At 37.1% G+C, this 17,297-nt stretch overlaps 1 protein-coding gene across 2 annotated transcripts in view; it reads left to right on the top strand.

Annotated features, from left to right (window-relative positions):
• The window catches only part of PHTF2 (putative homeodomain transcription factor 2), a 60,326-nt gene extending 44,990 nt beyond the window's left edge, over nt 1-15,336 (top strand). For both annotated transcript variants that reach the window (XM_072335267.1, XM_072335275.1), the window contains 8 exons: nt 1,802-1,930; nt 2,523-2,795; nt 3,757-3,888; nt 5,897-5,983; nt 6,981-7,136; nt 9,084-9,179; nt 12,146-12,271; nt 13,017-15,336. In XM_072335267.1, coding sequence (XP_072191368.1) covers nt 1,802-1,930; nt 2,523-2,795; nt 3,757-3,888; nt 5,897-5,983; nt 6,981-7,136; nt 9,084-9,179; nt 12,146-12,271; nt 13,017-13,037 — 1,020 coding nt within the window. In that variant the 3' untranslated portion in view covers nt 13,038-15,336. The remainder of the gene's footprint in view (nt 1-1,801; nt 1,931-2,522; nt 2,796-3,756; nt 3,889-5,896; nt 5,984-6,980; nt 7,137-9,083; nt 9,180-12,145; nt 12,272-13,016) is intronic.
• The last annotated feature ends 1,961 nt before the right edge of the window (nt 15,337-17,297 follow it).

The raw sequence follows: 17,297 nt of genomic DNA, 5'->3' as shown, positions 1-17,297 counted from the left end.
GTCAGATGTGGAGGATATGACAATGTACTGTAATAGCCTGCAGAATATTTTTGTGTTAGGATTCTAGTTCAGGACAAGTACTCAATGATTTAAGTTTCCTGTGGTAGATTCATATGTATATCTGAGGGAATATTTTTGTTTGTGTGCATGTGTATGTATGTGAAACCACACAGCAAGATAACATAAGTGATATCTGATGTGTGTATACTTTATGGAATGTCACTTTTATACGTTGGTAATGTCTGTATTGTCTTTAGATAATTTTTCATTTTATTTTTACCTTAAAGTCTAATAATTTATTTTCCTTTTTTAATGCTATTCTGTAGAAATATCTGAGCAGTAATTTCTGAAAATGTTAGTGTTCATTGGGCAGCACTTCAGCTGCAGCCTGCCTTGGCTTAATTGGATGGAATCCATTGTCCATACTTAATAGCTAATGATCACGTAGTCTTCATGTGATAAGAAAACATTTAAATGTCAGACAGTGCCAGATTTGTTTGTATTACAAGGCTTTTCTCTAAGCTGCATGCTGCTTGCTGTGGAAGATTTTTCTTGTTAAATATGCAGTGTATGCTGGCACTGCTTACATCAGTGCTAAGGAATTTAATACAGGAGATGACATTAGTGATAGCTGAGAAAAAGAATCTCAAAAGATGGGCTTGTTCACTCATATCTGAAACTGATGGATTTATTGATATCCCCCTCCAAAAAAAACCAAAACAAACAAAAAAAATAACCAACCAAGAAAATCCACCCCCAAACCAACAGAGATGGCAATTTGGATTTCTGCTCTCTGCGTTTCAAACTTGCTTTAGTACTTGCTTGTATTCCATGTTTTTCTGAAGTTTAATGTTTTTGTTGGTTTGTTTCAATGTAAATTGTGATTTTTGAGGTTCAGCTCCTGGTGCAGATACTCCCTCTAGAGGAAATCTATGTTTACGAATGTCTTTCTACTGCTATAATTTATGTTAACAAAATAGGTGTTTTTTTTTCTCTCTCTAATGGAAAAGAAAGGAAGCAATTGAGTGCTTAGAAGTTTAGAAAGATTTCAGATAAATACTGATAAATCAAGTTATTAAAAAAATAAACAACAAACACTTTTATTAAATGACATGGTAAATATTTGATAATATGCCCCCATCCCAGCCTTTCTATTTGATTCAGACAGTGCTGGTTAACCTGGCAAGGCTGAGGGCGGTTTTGATCCTCTGTAACTGAGAGCTGTGAGGGAGGACTGAGGGAAAGAAATCACAGAATCACAGAATTGTAGGGTTGGAAGGGACCTCTAGAGATCATCAAGTCCAACCCCCTGCCAAAGCAGGCTCCCTACACCACGTCGCACAGGTAGGCGTCCAGGCGGGTCTTGAATATCTCCAGAGAAGGAGACTCCACCACCTCCCTGGGCAGCCTGTTCCAGTGCTCTGTCACCCTCACAAATTGAGAAGTGTTGAGCAGCAGTTCTTGTAGCCTCAGCATTTTCTGGGTCTTTCAGTTATTACTTGGTTCTTCTCTGATTAGAGTAAGTAAATGCACAGTCATAAGTGCATTCATCACTTTAGGCTGAAACTGCATGGCTGTTGGGGCGACATACATTAGAGCCCTAGAGAAACGCAGCTATTTATTGGGAAAGAAATGAACGACTTTGAGTATTTAACATACAGTAATGCAGGATAAGTAAATGTAATGTAACAGTATTTGTGTCAGTCCAAGGGCTTTGTTTGTCAGCGATTTCTTTACAAAGATACATTGACATAACAATAGGTTGATGTTACTGATGGAATGTATTGTTCATCTTCCCTAGAGTCACTTGCCTTGGATCCATAGTTTGAATCCAGGACTAGAAAAAATAAGTGCAATTGTATGGGAGGGGAATGACTGCAAGAAAGCAGATATGTCTGTTCTTGAAATCAGTGGTATGATAATGAACAGAGTGAGTATTCTTTTTACTGATACTGTATCTAGGTTCAAAAATAAGTACCTCCTTCACCATCACACCATCAGCATCTGCCTCTGATGTCACGGGCCATCAAAATAAAATAGGAGACATTGCTTTTGGAGTGGCCCTTGTACTTATTACTGATATCTGAGAGCTATAAGAATGGTGTAATAATAAAATATATTTGTATTGCTAGGTGCTTAGTAACATAGCCAGCCTCTCTTTTATTATTCCAGTGGCATAAGCTGTGAATATTTATCTCCTTGATTCTCCTGAAAAACTAACATGTTGGGTTAGAAGTCTGATTAGTTGAATTTTGCTAATTCAGAATGAATTTTTACTGCAGGAATATACAGTGAAGCATTTCAATGGTTTGTTGCTGGTGTTTATTTGTGATTGTTGCTGTGTATTAAATGCTCCTGGAGCACTTTCCTTTTCTTGGTAGTAAATTGCAAAGAAGCTCAGTTGAAAGTTTTGTATAATGTAACATGTTGTAAAGTGTTTCTTGTGATAGCAAAAAAGCGACGTTAATAAGGAAAGATTATTTCCAAACTTAAAAATGTACTTTGTTTTCTTTTGCCTTTAGGTGAACAGCTATATACCAGGAATCGGTTATCAGATTTTTGGAAACATCATATCTTTAATCTTGGGTTTAATGCCATTTGTGTTTCGACTTTCCCAAGCTAAAGATTTGGAACAACTAGCTGCACATTCTGCTACTGAACTTTGCAGTACAGCATTTGGATCAAATGGAGACATACTGGTTCTCTCAATGGTTGTTATAAGCTTTGTGGTTCGTGTGTCTCTAGTGTGGATTTTCTTTTTCCTACTGTGTGTAGCAGAAAGAACTTACAAACAGGTACATAAAATAAACTAAGAGATTTAGTCCATAACAAAACAAATAATTTGTTTTGGGATCTTAATTTTATATTTTATTTGGTTTTGTGGATATTTTCATCTTGTGTTCGTAGTTGCCCCAAGATATTGTAGATCAACTGTTACAAGTACTTCAGTGGGATTACAGTTTAGGAGATGACCCAGATACAAAAGACTTAAGTGTCGTTCCAGTTCTGTAGCTCAACTTTTTTCTTCCAGAAGAGCATTTTGGAGGGAAAACCTTTTATTTCAGATTTCACACTCAACTCATTGACCAGTTGTTAGTCATGACCTGGTTTGTCTCAGTCGTCCTCAAGGGGAAAGAATTTTGGTAAAAGAGCCCTCTGAAATTTCTAGGTAGTTCCACCAGCATGTTTCATTCAGAACATTTTTCAGAATAATTGGAAATGCTTTGGTCCGACCCCAGCTCTGTCTGCTTTGCTGGTACCTCTGTCACAGAGACTGGCAATGTTTTTCTCTGATACTTTCTTAGTAGCTCCCTACTGTAGTTACTTTCTAGCCTGGAAAGGAAAAAAGATAATTGCTTTTCTTATGTTACAGCCAAAAGAAGGGATTTAGTACAGTAGAATAGCATTGAACTGCTTTAGTTACCATTTCTGATGGAAAAAAGTTCTGGATTAAGCACTCTTTAATGCAAGTGATGGACTTGTTTGATCCTCTCCCAAGTTTCAATAGCATTGTAGGTCTGTTGTCTGAAACTTGAAAATTGTGACTGTTTTGTTTTTCATTAAATTGATGTGACTTTTAAAACTGTTCAGCATATCTCTTCTTTTTAGTATTCTTATTTCTGCACTGTAATTAATATATTTTACTTTACCTCAATACATTGTACACTGATATATTAAATGAAGCTTTTTCTCCATTTTCTTTTTAGCGCCCTCAAAAATGACTTAATAGCTACATTATTTTTTCCTTCCCTGCAGAGGCTACTTTTTGCTAAGCTTTTTGGTCATCTAACATCTGCCAGAAGGGCAAGAAAATCAGAGGTTCCTCACTTCCGTTTGAAGAAAGTACAGAATATAAAAATGTGGCTTTCTCTCAGGTCCTATCTAAAGGTAAAAGAATGTAAAATTTTTGCTACCAATTTAATAGAAACAATCCCATGTGCTGTTGATGAAAGGTAGGTAGCTGAGTCTGACTTGTCCTCTGTGTGCACTTATTGGTGCATGTGTGCCCAGTTCACTTCATTTTGCCAACTCCTGGCCAGCAGCACCAGCAAGCAGCCAGATGGTGAGAGTGTTTTCACCTTGGTATGAAGTGTGTGTTCAGAGTAGGAGTCCTGTGTTAAGTGATTAGAGCAGGGAAATCTCTCAGGTGAGCACAAAGGGTAAATCATCACTTGTGGTATAATGCAGACAATAAATCACTGTAAGAACTCCACCAGTAGTGTCATTAACATACAAGGAATTTATAAAGCAAGGTAGCTTGTATACCTATTTATGCTGCGAGTGCATACATACCATATGAAGCTAGAAATTGACTTGTAAGACATCCTGGTCTCTTTACTGTTTGTTCAGCTGAAATAATGAGATGTCTCAAGTGATAGCCCTCTAATGCTTTTTCAGCCCAGAGCGTTTTGATGATCCGAGCTTGTTTTATGAGTTTGCAAGGTTTGTTTCTTTTTTTCATTTTTCTCTCTACATTAGGTAATGAAACTTTGGTACCTACAACATGGCAGGCTTTTTTCTGTCTACTCTGTAATGTGTTGCTCTGTGGGAGGAAAGGATAACAGCATTTGGGCAGTAGAATGTAGCTCTCATGCTTTAAAAGCTATGTATGTTGACACTGTAGTGGAGACTCTCTTGCCTTCTTTCCTCATAATTGCCAACTATGTATTCCACCTCCTCATATGCCACGAGAAACTTCTCTATAATTCTGTTGTTGCAAACAAAAGCCCAGTCAGACAGTGGTCAGAAGCAGGTGCAGTACAAACTGAAAAATAACCAGTGAAGGACAGTCATTTTCACCTCCATCTGCTGATCTGTGTGGTTCACTGCGCAGCTCCATCAGGTCTGCACTTGCATAAGTAAAGGAGCAGAGATCAAGCAGCTAAGGAACTTACCCTTCTCACAGTGGTGCTGCTGGCAGATGCTTGCATAGTATTTGTCCAGATTACACTTGCATATTACCTGTTGTGTGTCCATGCATGAGTAAATGAGTTGGAGTATGTGCACATCTCAGGTTTCACTCAGGCAAACTACCATCTGTATGAGAGCACATATGCCTGCAGTACCAACTTGTACTTGATTTTTTTGTCCTAATAATTAACCTTCTGTCTTTTTCTCCAAGTTCCAAGATTATACCTTGCTTATACACACCTCCCACTGTTCTCCAAACGCACTGCTAATTACATAAAGATGAGAACAAAGTTGAGAAATAAATGTGTATTGTGACTTGTATATGTTTCATTGCAACACAGTGTACTTAATTCTTTAATTAGAAAGAACATGGAAGAAGCTCAGTGGATGGAAATGTTTTGTTATACCAGTAAGCAATTAAGAATAAAAAAATACTGGATACGGTGACATCAAATCTTTCATCACAATCTGTTTGTTTCCCCAAGTTTTCCTTCTTGCCTTCTTGGAATTGTCATCTGAGAGAATTGTTATTCTGCCTTGATGGGAGAGTGATGTACAACCATCATTTTTGTGTGTTAGAAATGTGCAAGTAATGATAACAAAGAGCAATGTGAAAATATATCTTTGTATTCCATTGCAATCTGGTGTCCAAAATCTTGTTAGCACTGGTTTGATACTGGGAATTAAAGCCCAGTGCTGTATTGAACTCGCTGCTTTTCATCATGAAAGATCTGACTAAATAAGTGGTATATATATTCTTTTATCATAGTTATCCTTATTTGGCTGCATTTGAATGATCTCAAATGCATTTGGGGCTATTTGGAACTAGTTATATTTTAAATCCCTATGTGGTGTGTGGAACTCAGGTTACCGCATTGCAAGCTATGAGCAAACTATGTTCAAGGAGTAAATGTAAGTGGATGCACTAAATGTCAGTGCTGGTTAGGTGGATGTTCACTCACATGTGCATCTCTGTTATTTGCAGCGTCGAGGTCCTCAGCGCTCAGTTGATGTAATAGTTTCATCTGCCTTCCTCCTGACGATCTCAGTTGTATTTATCTGTTGTGCACAGGTGAGGAAATCATGCATGACTTAAATAGTTTTCAGTATAATAGACTGCCTTTTGTGTGGTGGTTCCTATTAAGAGACCCCAGTGAAAAATCAGTAACAGCTATTAGAGCTTTTCAGAAGATTAAGCCCCATTCATTTTATTCATTTTCTTTACTTTAGAATATTATCACTAAGCCACTCTGTAACAGCCAAAGAAACTCACAGTGTAATTACTGGCACGGTGTTATTACTGTTTTGTTTTTTATCTGTGCCCTTTTGTTGTCCATTTTGGAATTGAAATGAGTTTTTTCTAACATATTGTATCAAGATGTTCTTCATAAAAATATAATAACAGTTTGAGGTTGCTGATGAATTTGTTGGCTGTATTAGCCTGCCCTCTAGTGGAATATCTTTTTGGAGGCACATCTGTGCTTAAGTGGGATTTCTTGTTAATAAGAAGTCTGTGCTTGACCTTCTGTTTCAGCATACAGGTAAGCTTCTGAATGACTTCTGGTTGTATTTTCCACTTCCTTCCCTAGTTAATGTTTTTTCAGTAGTGAACTATAAATATATTAATAAGAATATAATTCAGCAATAACACAACTTGAATCAAATCTTCTATGTAATTCAGTATATTTGAAGGTATATTTTGTTTTTCATCCCAATGGTGTCTTTGAAATCGCAAAACAGGGTTTAAAATTGTCTTAGAATGTAATACATTATTCTGTTACTTTAGAAATATGAAAAAAAAAAACAACCACAAACGTTTAAATTCCAATTGAGGCTTTGAATTCACTTTCTTTCAACTTTTTCACTTTCCAAACTTATCTCAGTCCTAATAACTTTTGACAGAATTTTGATTTTAAATTATGATTCAGGATATTTGGTGCCTGAAAACATCTCTCATACTTATTATTGGGAAAATACTTTTTGGTGTTGGTAAGATACATAATTCTTCTCTTTTATTGCAACATAAATATTACTATGAATTCAATTTTAATTTTTCCTTTTGCTTACAGCTGCTTCATATGCATGAGATCTTCCTTGATTGTCACTACAATTGGGAACTAGTAATTTGGTGCATTTCACTAACACTTTTTCTATTGAGATTTGTTACTCTTGGATCTGAAACCAGTAAAAAATACAGCAATACCTCAATATTACTTACTGAGCAGGTGAGAATTTGTGCAGATATACATTATTCTATCTAAATAAATCATTTGTCTATTAGATCTTAGGCATGCATTCTAGATGGCTTTAAATGGTTTGAATTTAATTACCTTTTACTTGAATCCAGCTTATCCTATTATAATTCATTTCCCTCAAATGAAAAGGAAAATATAATTCAATATGAGACTGTTCCTGAGAAAATAGAAAGAATCTCCAGAACCCTACGTAGAACTCATCGTGGAGTGGTTCAGTAGCGTACCATATTTACTTTCATTTTGTGCCAATTGCATGATTGTATGATATTTTGGCCTTTTGTGGGTCTGAGCCCAAACCGTTGTCTGACAGGCAATGATCTATAAAAGTGTATCTGATATTCTTGAAAATCAGTGGTTTGATGTGTACCAAAAAGAGAATGAAGTTCCACAACAACCACAATAAAAACAAATAAAACAACACAACCCAAAGATATGTTAGCCCTCAGATTCAAAGAGATGAAGTGAAATTGTGAATTCTTCCTTCCGTCAGCCAAGTTCCAAGCTCTTCAGTATGCTTTACATTCAACCTATGAATTTAAGGAATTGAAGTTGTGACTGGAATCTTAAAAGGTTCATCACTTTTGACCAAGACATTTTAGATTGTATGCTGCCTGTGAAAGTGTTCTTAATTGCTCTTGGAAATTAAGTTCATTTGTGGTGTTCTTTGCTAAGAAAAACACAAATCGTGTTCTGATCCAGGGCTATCTTCTTGCCAATTTCAAGCCTCAGAATTAGGTATGCACATGTCTGTGGATATATACACATTCCAAATCCCCTTATTTTTCAAAGGATGCAATTGAACGCGGAAGTTTTTGGTAAATTAATGAAGTCATAATGAGTGTTAAAACAGGTTTGTAACACTCCTTGGGGTTTGTTTCCTACTTTGATTTCCCCCCTTTTTAAGAATTTCTGTTCTTAGTTTATTCCTGTTTTTAATTGCTCGAGTTGCTGAAAAATGTGATATCATATTAAGGTCTGATATCCCTTTGTCTCTAAAAGCATAATTTACTTTAGAGTGAAACAGATTGGGACCTTAATTTGCCTTGCAATGTATTAATGATCATTTTGATTTTAACTTAATTGTACAACCTTACGGTGAACTTGTCAGGGAGACGCAATAATATTCAGTTAGTCTTGCTTACATGATGAGGTCTTTACTTCAGTAATCACCTTAGAACAAACCCCTATAACAGCGCTTCCTTTCTGCAACTTTGCTGCTATAGCTTGGTTGAAGTTTGTCATTTGAAGGACTACTTGAACATAATGTTTTTTTTTAATGTGTTATCAATGGCCGTCATACTGAAATTAAAAGTCAGATTTAGTTATTTTTTTTAATCTTTGATTTTGCAATTAAAACAAATAAAAAACCAAACGCTGAACTTTGCCAGGTCTAGCGTATACACCAGACCAATTGATATTTTTCAAGGCACTAGGAGGATTTTCTGCAGTGACAACAAATCTTTTTGAAAGAAATTATACTTCAGCAGAATCACGTTTTATAGTTTAAGTCAATGCAAGAATTTCTGGGAATGTAAAGCCTGTAAGGTGTGCACACTAAAGAACGACATCTGAAAATGAATCGGCAAACCTCAAACAGTCATCAAAGAAGGAAAGAAAATATGCAGGCATGGCATAGGTGGTGCTTTTTGTCTGATTTGTAGGTGACATTGAAGTTTAAAGCTGTTCTTGTAATCATATTGGATGTTTTATTACACAACATTGTATTTTTCTACAGAACTGGGCCAGAGTTTGTCCTTAGAAATTAAGAACAAATCAAAGAAAATCCTGTGCTTGCAGAAGTGTCATTGCTGTTTTGTCACGTATACTGAATGATCACTTTATTATTAATTGCTTTCAAATGAATTCCTTTAGATTCTGCACACGTGTTGATGCTTGTGTTCTGTTTAAATCAATCAGATAAATTTGTACTTGAAAATGGAGAAAAAGCCTAATAAGAAGGAGGAACTGACACTAGTGAACAACGTTTTAAAACTTGCCACTAAGTTGTTGAAGGTAAGAATTGAAACAGATTTACTGTGTTATTTATAACTTAGACGCAAAGTGGATGAATCAACATATCATTTGTGTTATTTCTGCAATATCCTTTGGTTTAAACCTGCTCTGTAACTGTCTCAGTGTTGTTACTTGTTCATACTTCTTCAGTCTCTTATGTTGCTATTGTTCTGAATTATGAATAATTATTACATTCAGTAAGTTCTGTTCTTTAATGTAGGGTGAGAGAAGATTCTTTAGGATGTACAGGATGAGGAACCCTTATGAAATGATGCAGTTTGGTTTTGAAACTTGGTATCTATTTCTAGTAATAAACTACTAAATTATTTGTATTCTTTCCCAAAAATAATTCATCTTAAAACTTGATAGTGATTAGCAGTTTAAACTACAACTTGATTATACTTGATGTTGTCTTTAATTACTTTCAGTATTCAGATCTAGTCATACGTTCTGCTGTTACAGTGAAGATCTTAAAAATGCTGCCACTGATTCATTTATTCTTTGGTTAAGAGGGAATGTAACAACTGCATTTAGGTTTATCCTTCAAGGAATCAACTTTCATTTAGTCAAAGATAGCAAGAGATGTGAAACGGTTCTTCAGAAATGATTCAAAGGTGTAAAGGTCTTTTTTTCCCCTTAAATTCTTTTCAAAGCTGTGCTATAAACACGTCCCACCATGTTTGAGTATAGCATAATTGATACTTACTCCACACACATAGAGAGAATAGTTGGATTATTGTTCAGTAAATCTAAGGCAAAATTTTCAGCGCATGAGTGCCTTTGCTCTGCAGTCAAGATAATTCAAGAAAATTAAGATTTTTTATTTCATTTTATTACTTATTTATGCATACAGTGGTACTTTAAGACCTTGCTGCCTGGTTCTTCCACATGTTGAACTCCAGTCACTTACCCCTTAGGTTCCTGTGTAGTTAGCTAATAGCTGAAATGATGGAATGTTTTCCTCCAGTCAGTTAATTCCCCACCACCTCAACTTCAACGGTGTTTGTGGTTCCTTCATCTCAAAAAAGCGTGTGGGACTGCTCACGTGAGAACTGCCTGAGTCACCTCAGTCAATTGGCAAAGCAGTTGTCTAAAGTTGGGAGCTGTGGACCAGAGTCGTGGAGAGCTTGTTTGAGTCAAATATTGACTATATATTGACTCTTGCTATAGTGAGGGACCATGGAGCTTTCAAGAGCTGTTTTTGGAACAAGAGCAGAAAGAAGGAGGCTTGTGGAAGTGTCAAAAATGCTGTGGATGCAGAAAGATTATGTGGATTCAAGGGGAGCTTGTACAAGTACACTATACAAAATGCATCACATTCAGGATATCTCATGAGCTGAAATGTTGGTGTTCTGTGAGAAAATAGGGTGAAAAGTAGCTGACAGGATGCTGAATTCTTGGTGTGATTCACTCCAGTGTTTTTCCTGCATTGCATGCTGTTTTCAAACCACTTTTAATGTTTTAGTAGTTACAGAAATGTGTCAATATCGTCAATATCTTTCCAACAGAGGGGTGGATTTCATGACGCAAATCCCACAGCACCCCTTAGTTTCTATGAGAATGTGCCCAAAAGTGAGTTGGGGTTTTCAAACCTACAGACGGGAGCATTAGATGAATTCTCAGTAGTTCGTGATCAACAGAATTATTTCGTATCCAGCAGCTAAGTGGACTGGATTGTTAAGAGCTTTTACGACAATTAAATAGTAATAATTAATGATAGAATATTGACCATGCTTACTATTTTATTTTACTCCCAGAGTTGATAAGGTGAAATCCACAAGCTGAAAGTGTTTCCTTAAAGAGAAATTCTTTGCTGCTATCCTTGGAATCTTGCTTTTTGTATCTTTTGTATTTCCAGCAGAGTTTAATACCACACTGCATTTGAATGGGTTGGTTGTTCATTCTTATTCTACCTTGTTTCAAAGAAGATTCAGAGCTGTGAAATACTTTTTTATTAAAATAGGAGTGATAAAACCTTGTTCAAGACCCAGGATATAATGCAGAAGAAAGATTAGGGATTGAAAGTGGTGATGGTTGTTATACCTAATATAATCCTGGGATTTTATATATATATCATTTTTCATGGTAGTGCCATTTTCCATAGTTGTGCCACTATGGAATATCTTTCTTTTCTTTTACCTATGTTTGTTTCTTCAGTTAAACACTGAAGGTGATTCTGTTAGGAAACTATGAGGAATTTTAAAAAGCTGTCAGATGAACCAACTCGCTGCTTTCCTGGCCCCTCAGGCAAACTGACAGATGTTCTATCTGGGTAGCCTCTAATTTTTTGAAGGGTTATTTGGATGCTATTGATCAACAGTCAGTGAACACAATAGCTATTTTCTTCCTGTTCTGCTTATGAAAGCATGAGAAATGCTTTACTCCACTGTTAATTGGAGACTTTCTGAACTATCTAATAGCAATCAGTATGTGCGTGAACACAAACAAGATGTACAATTCAGTGCAGTTTTTTATGCCAATTTGTCTTGAGTTCTTGAGGTGGTAGAAATCACTGGCATTAATTCTTTCATGTATAGTGCATGTAACATTGGTGAGTCAGTGTGGAGTCCACTAGATATTATTTCTCATAACAAAAATATGAGATTATGGGTTGTTAATGTGAATGTTGCTTGTTAACTGGGTGTAATCATGCTACCTAAATAGACATGAGTCCATTATATCATTGGTGGCATGATGGTCTATAAATGAATGATAGTTTATAAAGTACCCAGAGAAATCTGACCCTAAAAACGTGCTGCATAAAGCAGAATTCCTTGTAGCCTGCTCATTATGACAGAAACATTGACTGATTTCTCAGAGTTCGGTATATTTTGATGTCTTAGAGTAAATAATGGCAAGACAATAAGTAGTTTTGAATGGAGGAAATACTCCTTTGGATACTTAATACAAAAAACAAACTGTGTAATTTCTGCTTTGTAAGTGATATAATTGTTTCATGTTGTTAGGAACTGGACAGTCCATTTAGGTTATATGGACTTACAATGAATCCACTCCTTTATAATATCACCCAAGTTGTCATCCTCTCTGCTGTTTCTGGTGTCATCAGTGACCTACTTGGATTTAATCTAAAGGTAACTACTTCCCAGCCATCTTTATTTGCTCTTTATAGTGTTCAGAATGCTACAATAGTCTAATCCTATACTGTAAAATAATTAACTTTTATCCGTGTGTGCTAGCAGATTTAATATTTGAAAATGGTTATGAAATTAAAGCTGTATCAGCAGAATAGTGATGCAGTTGTCAAAGGAGCCCTCTTAATTTTTTTGTCGGTTTTGTAGTGTTTTGACTTAGATATATCTAGGACAGCTAATCACTAAGAATTCCTAGACATGAATAAAGAGAGACATACATGGCCGGGTAGAAGACCTTATTTAACTTCTTGTATTCCAGATCTGATTTCTCTCTTGAGTTCCTCACTGTTTTTGTATCTTTGTCTTGTACTGCAGTAAAGTACTGCAGTAGATGTGGTATCACTGTGTCTAACATTACAGCCCTGCCTTTATGGCTAAAGAATGTGTTATTAGGTCATACTTTCTGAACCTCTTTGAACTCTACGGACTCTGGAAATTATTCCAAGATTCAGGTTATGGGACACCTTAGTTTCCACAAACGTGTAGCATAAAGCCTTCAGTTACCCACTGAGTTTGCTTACATCTACTCTTTTTTGTATTACAAGTAAATGAATGTAGAATTTATCTTTTGTATTAAATTTTGAATGCAGCACATGTGATAGGAAGCACATGTGGTATTGCAACTTTGCTAAACAGAAACTGAACTGGAAATACTGTTGATTTAATGTTTTTCTGACTTTTTCAGCTCTGGAAGATCAAATCTTGATAATATGTTAAGAAGATGAGATAACAGTGTTACAGAAGAGCTCATTCATTGACAAAACTGCCTCAAAGCAGCCACTGAATCTGTATTTCAGAAGCTACAACCTCTTCAAGGATGTTGTTTGGAAAACTGAAGTGTTTACATCTGACTGTCTTGTGCAATCTTAGTATTTATTTCATCTTCTCACTATTTTATTTTCATTTCAGTTGACATTTTTATTTTCAAAAAATATTTGTTTAGATTTGGAAAGGATCAGATTTGGGAAGGTCAAAAACCGAGTGTGTGACAACTTGAAATCCTAGCAATTGAATACACTAAATTACTGTATTTCTGTTAAAGCTGAAGCCGGTGTTGAACATTTTTAGTTGTGGTAATGCTGTATGGAAGTCATTTGAGTTTTGATTAAGCATGGTAACATGGCTTAGGATTTTTTTATTTGCACCGGTAGTTTATGAGGACAACAGAACATCAGTAGATGTTTGGTTGCAATAAGGAGGACATAAAACAAATGAAGTACTGACAATACAGTATGACAGATAGCAGAAATATTTTATATTACTATTAGAAACAAGCAGGAGTTTTTACTGTTTTGAATAATTCCAGGATTGAAACTGATTTAGGCTGCAGTTTAAATATCCTGGGATAGTAATAAAGTATTACATGACAGGTCAACAAGTGCTCTTTGTTAACACTTTTCTTAGAGCAATAATTGTAAATGGTTACCATACTGTATGATATTTTGATAAAAATTAAATATTGTATTTATTTGAAATACTGGGCTGTTCTGCGCAGCTCTGACTGTGCATGCTCAATATCTGCACTTTTTATTGTTACTTTTATTGAGAAACTTTATATATATATATAAATATATACATATAATGTATATTAATTGGGATATATTATGGTGAACGACGGAGCAGTATATATTATATGTTAAAGCTAAATATTTAAATAGGCAAAAGACATACTGGTGGAAGAAATGCTATAAATGACTGGGTGTAAGATAGATGCTCTCCTGATGTACACTATAGTATATGCCATTCATACCACATGGAAGTTTAAGAACAGCTAAACAGCAAACGAGTTCTTCTGGTGGACAACAGAATGAATGAAGCCTCGTATTCTCATATTTGTGTCTTCAGATTAATCTCCTTGGCACCGTCTCCCCAGCATGGGGTATTCCCTCATGCTTTCCCAGTGAGCGTGAGCCTCTCCCCTACCTTGTGACACTGCCTCTCACACGGGCTGCTCACACTGACTCATTGTGAATGTTCACCTTGTAAATTAACTGTAAGTGGAAATTTTCTTTCAAGGAACTTATATTAGGAGAATGAACATCACCAGACTTAAGTATTCTTGTGTTTTTTGTTTCTAAAATAATGGCTTCATATTGAAAAATGATGAGTAATTATAAGAGGTGGGGCATTACACTATATTTGATCTTCAGAACCTTTAAGCATTTACAGTAAAGCATCTTAAACTTCTGTGGTATAAAACTATTTTTATATATAAAGCAACACAAACAAGCATTTTGTATTTTATTTGCCTCTGTACTAATGTTTATTAATGACCAAAGTGCATTCTGGTTTTTGAAAGAATGTATTCCTGGAGCTTTAAGAACATACTATCTTTAGTTTCTCATGTGGAAACTTCGGCTGCATCTGATCTGTTTCTTCTTTTTCTGTTGTCTGATGTTGGGATTGTTTTTAAAAACGGAGTACATTTTATATACAGGTTTTTCCAAATGATGGTACAGACCTACACGGAACTTGATTTTGCACAAAATATGTTTTAAGATGAAAGTGCAGCGGGAGTTCTCTAGGGGATAGAAGATGAGGCGGTTGCTTTTACAGCTTGTCACTATTTCAAAACCACTCTTCAATTTACAATGGGATTATTTGGGGGGAAAAAAAAAAATCTTAAACAGTGAATATACTGCGTTCAGTACCGTAAGGGAAAAAAAAGGAGGTGGGAATGTGTTGCAGTTTTGGTTGAATGGGAAATTAGTTTAACCACATATACCTCAGCAACTATCACTGTGCTGGATTGTTGCACTAACAATGGTTACTTGGGAAGAGTAAAATATGTGTGAAATGACATTAAAAAATAATAAAAACCTTTTATTTGCTACCATTAGATATATTCATTATCTTAAAAACTGGGAGAGGTTTCTCGTATCCCTCGACATGGAAAATCCAGTATGAAAATAGAGGCAAGTAGAAATATGGCAGATCTTGCATGTTAACGGTTATTTTTGCCACGTGTTTTGTAACTGCGAGTGTGATCAGGCACGGAATAAAGATTTCTATGGTTGATGGTGAAAAAGGAGGCCAAGAGTGCAGCGAGCTGTGTCTTTTAGTGTCCAGAACCCAGCACGTTCCTGAGTCTGCCTGCTTTAAGTCCATGCTTATAAACACGTGTTCTGTTTGATTTAAAACACTTGGGAGGGAAATGTCCTACATGGAATGCAAGTGGTGGCTGTGAAAGTTGAACTGTATTGCAAGAGCAGAAGCTTTCAGATGCATGTAGTTAGACAAAGTAAGTTTTTATAAGGCTGGAGGTGCAGATTCCAAATAAACATTTCCATTTGACAAATATTGAAACAGATTCAGCCCTGTTTCACAGTCGTTTAAGGGATTAATTTTAATCCCCATTCTGACTGTTTGATGTTGTATAATATATATTTCTTTCCAGAAGCTTATTCTTTGGACATGTTTCGCTTGTTGCATCTCCCTGGCTGCTGAGAATTTGGCACTGGATTACACCATGCTTTTGTGTTCAATTGCTTGCTTTCTAAACTTACTCCACATGTAGGTGGTTCACAAATAAAATTTCCTTTGAGGGTAATGAAGGACAGCGTTATACAGTGAGAAGTTAACATATTCTGAGAGCCATTCTTTTAAGCATTCATCTCTAGATGGCACCTTAATGTGACATAGTTCCTGTGAACGTGTTAAGGATATGGCCAGGAAGTATCTTAGATATAGTGCGAGTTTATTTAGTCTGGAAACTTAGTGTGCTCATGGAACTTGAAGAAGATAGGATGTGACTGATGAATTGCTGCTTAGTGGCTTATTTCAAGTTGTGCCCTGTTTTTATCAGTTCTGACTTCCTTATAGTTGTCTCCTTCAATAGAAGGTTCTGTATGGAATCTAAACATCTATCAGTGTTGAAGCAGGAGTGTGGCATGAGATGCTGACATGCCAGAAGGCTGTGCTGTCATTCAGTGAGACCTGGCCAGCCTAGAGAGCTGGGTGGAGAGGGGCTTCAGCAAGGGTCAGTGCAGGGTGCTATGCCTGGGAAGGCATGCATCAGCACAGGGTAGGGAATGGCCTGCTGAAGGGAGCTCTGCAGGAAAGGACATGTGTGGCCTGGTGGACAACGGGTTGGCTGTGAGCCTGCAGTGTGCTTTTGTGGCCAATAAGGCCGGTGGGATCCTGGGGCCCATTAAAAAAAGAGCGTGGCCAGCAGGTTGAGGGAGGTGATCCTCCCCCTCTGCTTTGCCCTGGTGAGGCCACATCTGGAGTGCTGTGTCCTGTCTTGGGCTCCTCAGGTTTTAATAATAAAATAATGAGGGATCTGTTAGAATTCAGCAGAAGGCCACAAAGATGCCTGGGGGCCTGGATTATCTCCTGTATGAGGGAAGATTGAGAGACCTGGAGCTGTTCAACCTGGAGAAGAGAAAACAGGAATCTCCTCGATGTTTATAAGTATCTAAAGGGTGGGAGTTGAGTGGATGGGGCCAGACTGTTTTCTGTGGTGCTCAGTGACAGGAGGAGCAATGGGCACTAACTGGAATGCAGAAAGGTCCTTATGAACATGAGGAAAGATGGGTGTTGGTCAGCTGTTCCCAACAGGCCTTTGTCCTGTTCGGTCATTTTGAGCCCTATAAATACTGAGAGATGAGAAGCAGCCCCACAGAAAGGGCTCTGGCTGGCAGCAAGTTGAGGCTGAGGGGAAGCAGTGTGCTCTGGTAGCAAGGATGGACAACCGTACCCTGGGGTGCAGCAGGCCCAGCACTGCCTGTGGGCGAGGGGAGGGCTTGTCCTGCTCTGTGCTGTGCAGCCTCACCTCCTGCACTGGGTGCAGTGTGGCCGCCACAACATCAGAGAGACATAAAGCTACTAGCATCCAAAGGAGGGATATGAAGATGGGGAGGCTGAGCAGAGGCCTCATGGCGGCTGCAGCTCCTCACAGGGGCAGCGCTGAGCTGTGTGACAGCAACAGGGCCCAAGGGATCATCACAGAGCTGTGCCAGGGGAG

The sequence above is a fragment of the Excalfactoria chinensis genome, chromosome 1 (assembly GCF_039878825.1).
Source record: "Excalfactoria chinensis isolate bCotChi1 chromosome 1, bCotChi1.hap2, whole genome shotgun sequence".
In the NCBI taxonomy this organism is placed as follows: Eukaryota; Metazoa; Chordata; class Aves; order Galliformes; family Phasianidae; genus Excalfactoria; species Excalfactoria chinensis.
Note: the sequence above shows the minus strand (reverse complement) of the source record. Positions and strands in the feature narration are given on the sequence as shown.